At 31.6% G+C, this 11,506-nt stretch overlaps 2 protein-coding genes and 1 long non-coding RNA gene across 3 annotated transcripts; 2 read left to right on the top strand and 1 right to left on the bottom strand.

The window, feature by feature from the left end:
• The first annotated feature begins 474 nt into the window (after positions 1-474).
• LOC123694451 (pyrimidodiazepine synthase-like) lies at positions 475-5,228 on the top strand. Its single transcript, XM_045639892.1, has 5 exons — positions 475-713; positions 3,261-3,428; positions 3,514-3,671; positions 4,587-4,826; positions 5,055-5,228. The coding sequence occupies exons 1-5, from the start codon at positions 596-598 to the stop codon at positions 5,178-5,180; spliced, it is 810 nt and encodes a 269-aa protein (XP_045495848.1). The 5' UTR covers positions 475-595; the 3' UTR covers positions 5,181-5,228.
• A 49-nt stretch (positions 5,229-5,277) lies between these two features.
• Positions 5,278-8,420, bottom strand: LOC123694498 (DNA replication factor Cdt1). The gene is made up of 3 exons (XM_045639947.1): positions 7,734-8,420; positions 7,514-7,643; positions 5,278-6,902 (listed from the first exon to the last, which is right to left on the bottom strand). Exons 1-3 carry the CDS (start codon positions 8,252-8,254, stop codon positions 5,730-5,732), a joined length of 1,824 nt encoding a protein of 607 aa, XP_045495903.1. The 5' UTR covers positions 8,255-8,420; the 3' UTR covers positions 5,278-5,729.
• A 159-nt stretch (positions 8,421-8,579) lies between these two features.
• On the top strand, positions 8,580-10,170 carry LOC123694415. The gene is made up of 2 exons (XR_006751806.1): positions 8,580-9,034; positions 9,547-10,170. It is a non-coding gene; the product is annotated as an uncharacterized LOC123694415 (long non-coding RNA).
• Positions 10,171-11,506: the final 1,336 nt, after the last annotated feature.

Here is an 11,506-nt window from a genome sequence, read left to right as displayed (position 1 = left end):
TATGTTGCAAATTAAATTATAAATTATACAAAAATTAGGTTGTGTATATTAAATTAAAAGTTTTAACAATGCTATGCGTATTTTTATTTAATACTTTAACCCTTTGCCACTTTGGAACTTAGGCTTCATGGGACTATGTATTTAGTCTATACAATAATGTGATGTTGTGCAACTCTTTACGACCCTTCATTAATTATCGTTCTCCATTTGCATATTACATATTAATTTTCCATTTAAAGATGTATCAACCTATTTCTGATAAAATTAAAATAAGCATGATGTTACTGGATCTGTAATCTGTATAAAAGATTGATTACAAGCATGATATGAAAAATTTGTTCGAGTATTTTCTTATCACGGCATTGATAGTGCCATCCACGATCCCCACCACTTTTATCGTTTATGTTAAGGTAATTGCTTTAGTGTTAACTCATAGGTACCTACCTAATAAGTGCGTACCGGAAAAACTCACACTTTAACGGTAACTAGCAAACATATTATACTGTAAGCAATTAGGAAAAATAGTGGGGCGCGTCTTCATGGATAAATTTATCTATAGGCCCGATATGCAGTAAACTGGCTAGGGTCACACGGAATGTTATTTAAACACGTCTATCCACTTAAGATCTTCAGTCTTGTTGAAAATCGCATCTTGATCAGAGCCATGTCTTCAAGCAAAACTATTCATTTTAATAGCAAACACTTGAAAAAAGGTGAGTGAGTAATTGTAATTTTTTATTCTATATAGGTATGTATATAATTTTTTCTTCTTATAATATATAATGCAAACTTATAATATTAGGTATGTTGTAAGGTTATAGTTAATAAAATTTAATGAGTTCATAACAGACAAAGTAGGTAAATAGAATGGTGTCGGGGCTTGCTGTTTAATTTGTTTGTTAGTAAATTTAATAAAACAGCTGATTTACTTATATTAGGACGTATCAATGCACATTTTCATTTTTCTATTACGCAGTAGGTAATCTTTTAGATAAAAAAGAAATATGTACGAAATGTATGTATGTAAATATGTATATATCATCTAAAGGTATTAGTTAATAATATTTAAGTAATAGTTACATCTTTATTTAACTAAAAATATATTTTATTCGCAATACACAGTAAGACAATATTGCAGTTAGGTTATATACACCTTAATTAAACCTATCATAATAATGTGAATATAATCAACTAATCAACTAAATATATTTTATAGTACCTAAGTATATTAATTATTCTAAGCTTACCAATAATTAATATACCTAGTAGGTACTTAGTCTTTTTGCTTTTGGCGGGAAATTATAAATTTCAAACTTACTTTGTAATACATACCTATATAGTTGTTGTTGTTTACGTTTATTGATTGGCTACTTAGAAAACATTTAGGCTTAGAATAAATGTAAAATATTACGTATTATACCTACCTAGTATATTCTCTAATTAATTATGAGTTTGTTATGTTCCTCCTCAGTTAGTTACTTAAAGTATTAACTCAGATAGTTTTTATTTGTTAAATATAGTAGCTATAATGACTTTACAAGTAAAAACGGCATGTTAAAATGAGGCTAATTAGACCCCATTGACATCAGGTTATCTGCGTCAGCTTTTTTTCGATCACAAATCACAATAGCACATACAATAGTATGTATTAACTATGCCGTTTTTAAAGATATTTATGTTGTGTTGGCGAAAACTTAATAATAAGTAATTATTCTAAATCATTATTCTGAATAACAAAAATATAGTTTTAAGAAAATATAATTCCTATGTATATTTTTAGGTTGATAGTTACCTAACTACTATCGAACGATTCATAGTACTTAAGTAGTTGACTAAAGTAGGTACTTATATCAATTATTAATTACATACCTACTTAGGTATAATATCATGGGTATTTACTAAAATATATTGTTTACTTTGTATTTAGTTTGCTGCTTTTTGCTATCACCACATATTACTCAATATTTAATGAAGTATCAAACCTAATAACAAAATTGTTATTACGTCTATCAATTAGTAGGTATCATCACTGTTAGTCTGTTACGCCGCAAGACCGAAGACGGATATCTGGCGCTACTGTCGGACCAGTCGCCTATTATAAAAATTACGAATCACAAAGCCCAGCAAACATTATAAACTTTTGTGACTTTGATTTGTTACCTACTTTAAGTAGGTATCTACAGTTTTTCAGTCAGATAGCATTCAAAATAGCTAAATAAGTAGCTAGTATCTATATTGCGTGCATTATTGGGCATCTTTTAAAAAATCATTAGTAACTATCTATTTATTATTTTTTATAGTTAGGTACAATATAAAAACAATGCGTAGAATAAGTAACTAGATAAGTAGATAAAAAAAAACAACTACTTTTTACTTTGGTAAGGTGGTATTGAAATGTCCTGGTACCTATGTCGTGGTCATATCGTAGATTTGATCATTTCATGATATGAGTGGCCATTTCACGAAATGGTCGCATATCGTGAAATGGCCAACATAGTTTGATCAGATCGTTAAATCGTCAACGTTTCACGATTTGGTCATCCACATTTGGCCAGATCGTATAAAATATAAAGAATCCATAAAATATTAAAAAATTTCAGAATAAGTATATTCTAAAAACTTGTTTAATGTCATTTATGTAGTGCCGCGGCAGCGGCCGGCGAATGCCAGAAGCGAATCGTTTTTGCAATAGAAAACAGTTAGGTTAGGTTAGGTTAGACTTTGATAAACAACGCCAGAAGCGGATCGCTTTTTAAAAAAAACAATTATTATAATATAGTAGTAGTTTCTTAAATTATTTTATTTAAGTCGCATTTTTTCTTAAATACATATAAGATATCCACATTTTCCATAGTACTCGTACCTCTTCGTCGTAAATTCTTTGCTATGACTTTCTTCATAATATTGTTATTAAACGAATTATGAAGTTTTTAACTGCGAATAATTTAATTTTCGCCAGCGGCCGCTATCTTATCACATAAACACAGAGCTTGCAGCGCCTCTACCAACGATTAATGTAACTATTTTACGATATGATCAAATAATTTTGATCATTTCATGAAAAAACCGTGCGTTAATTGGCCATATCGTGAAACGATTTCTTATCATTTATCTGCCCAAACCACATCATGATGTGGCCAAACTAAATTGGCCATTTCACGATATGCGACCATTTCGTGAAATGGCCACTCATATCATGAAATGATCAAATCTACGATATGACTACGACACCTACATAATTATCTCTTTTTTTCAAACAGGGGATCCCCTACCGAAATGGAATGGAAAGCCGAAATTGTATAACATGCGATACTGTCCTTTTGCACATCGATCAGTTTTGGCATTAAATGCTAAAAATGTTGATTATGAAATAGTGAACATAGACCTATTGGACAAACCAGAATGGTTGAAATCTAAAAGTTCTTTAGGTAACGGTGGTGTTTACGTATTTTCATATTTTATCACCAAAAATCTTTTGTTCTTTATAGGCTAATGTAAAACTTTGAATTATAGGTAAAGTGCCAGCGCTAGAAATATCGGAAAATGTCTCTGTAATAGAAAGTCTAATCGTCAGCGAATACGTAGACGAAGCGTATCCGCAAAGGAAGTTATTGCCACAGGACCCATATAGAAAGGCGGTTGATAAAACCATCGTCGAAATGTCTGGCTATGTAAGTATAGATTTAGTCCGAAACATACTTCTTATACCCAATAAAATATCCGATACAGCAGAATTTATAATGCACTTGCATTTTTGTTGACCATGTAACACTTAGGTATAACCGAACACATGGAATGTCATAGTCATTTTTTTATAAAATCAGCATGTGATACAAGTGATAACTGCGTTAAAAACAACCAACTCCAAACTTGCACTTGCAACATTTACAAATACAGACAAAAATGCTCATAAAATAAAAACTACTGGGCCTATCCGAATAAAATTTTTATGGGACCAATTCGACACCATCCCGCATCGAACAAAAAAAAGAATCACGTAAATCGGTTCAGAAACCTCGGAGTAATCGGTGTACATACATAAAAAAAAAAAAACATACCGGCCGAATTGATAACCTCATTTTTTTTGAAGTCGGTTAAAAATGAAATTATAATGTACTTACGGTTATTATTTAATTATAATTCCTAGAACATCTTGACCGAAGCACATTCATGTATGAAAAATAAAAATATTTATGTCTGAACGTGCTTATCTGAGTAAGTAGTAGACAGTAGGTGAAGCTTGATTGCTATAGGCTTTTCAATGTGTCCCACCGAAATATTTATAATTTATACTAATAAAACTCAATGGGACTTACAGTAGTTCCTCACGATTCACCTATTGTAGTACTGTGAATAATGTGCAGATAAATATTCAAGTACAATTTATAAATAACATAAAAAAGGAGGTTCTCAGTTCAACACTTCAAACTGTACATTTTTTTTAATTTTTACCTTTCGACTGGGTAAACCGATTTTGATAATTTTAATTAAAAGCTGGTGGTTGAAGGCGGTTTAGTTTTCTGTTAAAAAATATAATATTATTTACATAAAGGTAGTTACTTAATGAATATTATTTTATTTTTCAGATACATTCTTTGTTTTTCAAGGTCATTAAAGGTATTCCAGTCACAGAGGAAACTATTAACGGGTTCTTTAATGCTTTGACTTTTATTGAAAATGAACTTAAGAAACGTGGTTCAACTTTTCTTCATGGAAGCGAACCAGGCTTTGCTGATTACATGATCTGGCCGTGGTTTGAAAGAATGCCTGTTGCAGCCGAATTTGATAAGATACTAAGCCTTGATGAAAAGAAATTCCCTACTCTAGTAAGTAACAACTACATTCGTTGTAATTAAAATAACATATTTTGTTAACTGAATTAAATATTGATTGATTTAAAAAAAAATTGAATACGATGAATAGAAAAGCGTTACATGTACCGGAAATCCCACGAGAGCGAGAACTAGGTTTTTCTTTGACTACACGGACGAACCCCCTGGCGGAAAGCTAGTGTTTATTTTAAAAGTATTTATGAGCCAACTTTTTCTTTACAGGTGCGTTACGTGAAAGATATGGAAAATGACCCAGTTGTGAAAGCATACACAGTTCCAAATGATATTCTTAGACAATATCTTGAAGGTTACAGAAAAGGAGAGGTTAATTTCAACCTTTTAAATTAAAATTAGTTTTTTGTATTTTTAATAAAAACCATTGAAGTATGTACTTAATTATTATGTGTTTTATTTCTGTAAACCATTGAAAATAAAATCACTTGCATGCGATTAAAAAGATTTAATTTAAAATGCTTAACTCTTAAGTATATAAGTGAGTAGCGAAATCATAGCAGCCAGGACTGGCGAAACTATATAATTTAAAAACACGAGAAATATTGAAGGCACAATAGAAATAAAAATTAAATTAATACTTAAATTAAACAAAACTATAGTAGAATGTCAACAATGCATGATGTCTTAATACATATTATTTGCATATTATAAATAACATGTCAATGTTAATTGCTACTGTACTAATTTACTTGATGTCAAAATTTTTTCTACGAAAATCAATGATTTCATGTCAAAACAAAAGTTCCTTACAACTAGCACACCACAATTTTGCAATCAAAAGTAGAAAAAAAAAATCCTTGATGAAATAGTTTTGAATACAATTTGTACTTTAAAATCTACAATAACTGCTTAACTTAAAATTCAGTCTTCATTTAACATAAATTAGTCTGTCTTGTATTTGGTAGCCATTTCATCTAATTTGGAAATAATTGTTTTAAGATCTGTATTTTTATCTAATTTTAAATAAGTTGCATTTCTTATTTCATGCATTTTAATCCAATCTGGCACTTCCTCTGTCAACATTTTTATATCTCTTTGCAAATCACTCGAGGAGACATTAGACTTAAAACTGCTATCCAATTTAGAAAGTATTATGTTCAATGCTAGAACATTCTTTCTCTCTGTAACAAATATGTTTCTTAGAGTTCTGGCAAGATCTGGCAGGCGGCTATAAATAGCATATTTTTGTTCATTCTCTGAAGACCTCGTCATAGCTTCTAATGCTTTTGCTGCTTGTTTTGCTTTAACTTTCTCAAGCAGTGATGCTGGCAAGTTCCGAAGAGCTGGGTTCAAAATAGTCACACTGCTAGTTGATGGTTTGTTTGTTTGGGTCCCGGCACTTGATGTTGTGGGTTCATCATTTAGTCCTGTTACTGCTTTTTCTTGTTCAGTCAAACCACGCGCCTTAGCCGTTGCTAGTTTTTCCAAAGCCCGTTCCATTTTAGTGTTGCATTTGAAAAGTTCTCTGGCTTTTGCAAGTACGTCTTGAGCAGAAGTCATCCTTTCTGCGTTGGGCATTTCTGGCAACTTTGAACTTTCAATTTCAGGAACTTTTTCTAGCTCAAATTCAGGATGCCAGCGCACCAACTTGTTATCTGAAATCTCAAGTGGAGGGTCGAGAGTCAACAAATATTGAGCATGGTGCTTCTTAACTACTTGTAATAGTGTGTCATAGAAGTATCTCCTTCTTTCCAATAAAACACTTGGATTCATCACTTTAATATCATTGGGGAAGTTGGGAGATATAATCAGCTCATATGTATCTCTGTTAGACGAGGAGCTGAAATTTTTATTTTTCTGCACTTCAAAATTGTAAAAATCTGGCACTAATTGCTTGATTTGAGCTAAGTGTTTCTCTGAAAAGGTTCTTTTGAGCATTTCTTGCACTGATGGTTTTAGTTTGGCAAATGTAATCTTTTCATTTCTGTTGTATAATAATGCAACAACAGTTTCCATGCCACGGAATAACTCAGCGAGGAATCTGTAGTGGTGTGGTAACGGTAGTAAAGTTGATGATGCCGAGGCTAGCGATGCATGTCTTATGTATGCTGGCACCTGTTGAATTATAAACAAATCAATATCTAAATATAGGTCCATTGCAATTTAAAAAATACTACACAAGATGTACTTTAATTGTTTACTTTATTTTGTCAAAGAGTAATAAAATGCATATGCATACTCAATTTTAGGTCAGAACAATGTCACACAAGGAAAATAGTAGGTCAGCATTTATTTAGCCTAGAATGATTTGTTATTGAGTGCAAAGAGGATTTTAAGAGATTTTTAAAATACTATCTTGACCTACATTGTCTTAAATTGAATATAAAATATGAAAATGATGATTTTTTTATATTCTTTTTTTATTTGAAATACTAGAGGTCCGCCCCGGCTTCACCCGTGGTACATATTTCGCAATAAAAAGTAGCCTATGTCCTTTCTCGGGTATCAAAATATCTCCATACCAAATTTCATGCAAATCGGTTCAGTAGTTTAGGCGTGATTGAGTAACAGACAGACAGACAGAGTTACTTTCGCATTTATAATATTAGTAAGGATACTACTATAATGAAGTTTGCAAAGGCTATTTGCAGGCTATTCAAAAGTAAAAAAATTGAAGAGTATCCATGTTTCAAATATCTTCCAGATAATTTGTTTGTTTGACTTACCTTACTTGGGCTCTTGACTGGGCTCACAAATACCTTCCTAGGAGACATCATTGGTCTTTGAGAAGTGTGAGCTTCAACTGTTTTCTTGGGTGATAAGAGTTCATTTTGAATTTGAGCTTTTTTACTAGGACTGAAACAAGAATCAAGAATTATTGTTTAAATTACCATGACGTCACATATCTTTGAAATAGGTACGAAATAGGAATCAAATGTTTATTACCTCTGAGGAATGTCCACATCAATTGACCTAAATTCTTTTAGATTTTTCTTATCAGATTTTTCTTTGAGTTCTTGAATTCCCTTGCTTATTCGTTCAGCTGATGCTCTCAATTCTGCTAACCGGGAACTACTTGCTAACTTCTTCCTGATGTCACCTAAACTTAGCTCTTTTCTAGCTACATTGAGTGAATCACTTTTACCAAAGTTGGTATTCTTCACAATATTCGACGCATTCGACTTCTTTGCAAATGCTCCCACATTTTTCTTCTCCCCTGAAGCAGATTCTTTTGCAATCGGCTCCACATTCTGTGTCTTTGGTAATTCAGATTTAATGGTTTTATTTAAAGATGATTTATTTGTTTTAGTGATTGTCTCACTACTTCTTGTACTGGACTTTGTTTCAACTTTATTAGCTTCTGGTATTCGTTCTAGATTAGGTATTTTACTTTTGGAGCTAATGATATCATCAGTGGCAGGTCTTTTTCTGCTATTAAAAAATGTAGTCAGCGTAGTTTGAGACATGTTTTTAAATTATTAATCACTGATACTTCACATAAATTGTTTGTGCCTCTATAATTCACCTTAAAAAATAAATAATTATAAATTATACGGGACCAAATGATGCTACGCGTTGTTCTTTTTCCCTCCAAAATGAAATTCTGTCAGACCATAGTGGTCATAGATTTAATTTATCATGTCGCTTTGAAGTTTGACGGTTATCCACAGGTAACCACAGACAATTATTATTGACTAGAACCGTAGAGACTAGAATGTTATCATGGAACTATAGTCATACTGGAACCCAAACTCCTAAGAATAAATAAAAAACTTTTAGAATGACCGCAAGTAACCCCTGTTTTCCCCATAGGGTAGCCAGTGTGATTGTAAATTTTTCCCCTATTGACGTGCATTAAAAATCGACTGTCAGTATAATAGGTCTATATGACAAAAATCATTAATAAAATCCGCTAAAAAAAATGAAATTTAAACGAGATTCATGCAGGTTTGCTTTTCCATTGAAATAACAAAGGTTTACAACTTTTAAAATGGATTGCTTATCGAGCACGCTCATAATTTTTTTCCCATATTTTGAATTATGTTATGAAAATCGTTGCGCGGCAGCCCCAATTCTAGGTGTCAAATAATGTTTACTGCAAAATGGCGGATGTTTATATTCATTTCGTGAGTTTGTTCTTGTATTTTGGAATTATTCTGAGTCAAAATTAATAGAAATGATTGTAAATATATTGTGCGCGGTTGCAAAAGTGAGTGGCAGCCAGGATGTGATATTATATTTCATTCGTAAGTACAAAAAACCATCCTTATACTACGCTTCATGTAAAATTGTAGTTTAGTAATATTTCTACTTTAATTGTTGTTAAATCTGGAATAATAGATCGAAGTTGTGATTATAATGTTAATTTCGATTAGGTTTTTTCCATTTAACATCGTTATTTGCTTATTATTAAATGTTTCATGATTGTAGTAAATATTAGACTAGGGTGTCCATACTTTATAAAATTGTGTTTATAATATATTTCGGTACGGTATTTTATATGAGGTAAAAGAAAAAGAGAAGTCTTTCTCCACTGGCTACGTCTTAATTGGCGTGACAGTTAATGGTATAAAAACGTTGTTTACTACTTTTATATAATGATATATATTATATTGTAAAATCAAAAACTCAAAGTACATAATATATAGTACCTACCTACCTGAAATAGAAGCACTAGACAACAGCACAAATTTTGTGTTTTCTGTATCTAAATGACATTTTTTTATATTTTGCAAATAATCTTCTTTTCTCTTTACAGGTTTCCGTCCAATCTAGCGGAACGTAATACATGGCTAAATAGCTAAATATAGTAGAATTAAAAATATCCTGTTTTGAAAAAGCGAAGATATTATACAACATTCATTTTAAACCCGCACTTGGACAGTGCGGTGGATGTGGCCTGTAACCTCATAGGAGGCCATGTCCCAGCAGTGGGAACGTAATATATACGTTACGGGAAATAAAATGTATGGGAGGGTTTAAAGTTACATTTTTAGATATTTCTCGTTATATTAAAAAAAGTTATTATTGTTATTTTACTCATTACGTAAAGTTTCATATCAATATCAGTTTAAAGTTTTTTGATACCTGCCATAGTTACGGAATAATCACCTGTGTAATCGTTAAGTGTGCACTTAACGATTACACCCTGAATATATTATATATTTTGTTTTTTATTGTATGATAGGGAAGCGCAAGACCACGATCTCATATTTCAAGTACTCTTAAAAAACTATTTAAATACTAAATGTAGGGTATGGAATAATAAAAATATTTTCAGTGAACCGATTTCATTATTTTTTTATTGTTATTGTATCTTATAATTTGCAAATTTGTAAAGGCAGTTGGCATTGTAATGATAAATAAATATTATTAAAACACATTGATATTTTACTTCATTAATTCTTAAATCTAGTATTACAGTAAAATTTTAATACGAATAAAATTGATGTATCCATAATTTTTTCCTTAATATCCTGAATTTTTTATCTTTATACTCACCCCACGGAAATATAGATATACTATATATATTTCCATGACTCATCCTAGCTAGAAAGAGACGGAGGGGAAACGATAATTTTCAAGGTCAAATTTCTTGACTGCACTTTTTCTTTGGGAGTATGGGTTCCAGTATGACTATAGTTCCATGAATGTTATATACGGTCTGTTTTTCGTGTTTATTATTTATGAACAGTGTTACCATCACAGTTACCATTCGGCCACATTCGGCAGTCGGCGTATAATTATTCGATTTTCCCTGTGGATTTTTCTGAATCTGGAATCTGATAAAAACTGGTAAAAAATCAAACATAAGGTCCGAGTGTTAATAATTGTATTACTGGCACGACCTGATGGCGCGACACTACTCACTATTCTACTCATGCCCCCACTCCACATTTCACTCAGCGCTACAGTTACTTGCCTGAGTTGCCGCATATTTGATGTTTTTATAACCCCAAATCGGTGGTAATTGGTAAAACGATATCATGACGATTTAAAAGTGCTTATAAAAGAAGTATAATAATTGAATAAATAAATGTTGAGTTTGTGTTTCGAGTTTGAGTTTGAATACAGGGTGGAAGGTTAAGATGGGGCATGAAGGGCAGGTACCTTAACCGTTGTAGCTACATGAAAACGTTCTTAGGAGACTATCCTTAAATTCTTGAGAAATTTTAATCTGCATTCACAGATTTTTGAAAAAATGTACGGTCAGCGAGGAAATCGGCAGTTTAAAAAAAAAATTTTTTTGATGCCAATCGATCCAGTTTCTCATGGGGATCAAAACACTCTAAAAGACCAACTAAGGTATGAGTACTAGAAAAGTCAGAAATCGCGAAAAACTATTTCCACACATTCACTAAGAAAATAAGTGATTCAACAAAGATGCGCTAATAGAAAACTCCAAAGAGATTTTCAGGCTTCAATATTTTTTGTTTCTGATTATTAAAACACATACTGATAATAAGAAGAAACATTAATTTAATTAAACGGTTGTCAAAGAAAATAAAAAATAACAAAATAATAACAAAAAACAACATTTAAAGTGGTGATAATTCCAGAATTTCTGAAATAATTTACATAAAACTTATGATATGAGATGTTCAAAGTGGTCACCGTTTTGACGTAAACATAGGTTTGCTCGTTTTACTACTGAGCGCGTAGCAGCCGACAACTTATTTGGGTGAATTACGTAAAGTATTGCAGAAAGTGAATCTTTT

Source organism: Colias croceus, chromosome 9 (assembly GCF_905220415.1).
Source record: "Colias croceus chromosome 9, ilColCroc2.1".
NCBI classification, from domain to species: domain Eukaryota; kingdom Metazoa; phylum Arthropoda; class Insecta; order Lepidoptera; family Pieridae; genus Colias; species Colias croceus.
This window is presented reverse-complemented; position numbering and strand designations above follow the sequence as displayed.

Coding starts and splice junctions, on each gene's coding strand:
- LOC123694451 (XM_045639892.1), top strand. CDS start 596: ATGTTATTTAAACACGTCTATCCACTTAAGATCTTCAGTCTTGTTGAA. Junction 3,429..3,513: donor GAAATCTAAAAGTTCTTTAG/GTAACGGTGGTG, acceptor TTTGAATTATAG/GTAAAGTGCCAGCGCTAGAA. Junction 3,672..4,586: donor TCGTCGAAATGTCTGGCTAT/GTAAGTATAGAT, acceptor TTTATTTTTCAG/ATACATTCTTTGTTTTTCAA.
- LOC123694498 (XM_045639947.1), bottom strand. CDS start 8,254: ATGTCTCAAACTACGCTGACTACATTTTTTAATAGCAGAAAAAGACCT. Junction 7,644..7,733: donor GATGTGGACATTCCTCAGAG/GTAATAAACATT, acceptor TTCTTGTTTCAG/TCCTAGTAAAAAAGCTCAAA. Junction 6,903..7,513: donor CAGTCAAGAGCCCAAGTAAG/GTAAGTCAAACA, acceptor ATAATTCAACAG/GTGCCAGCATACATAAGACA.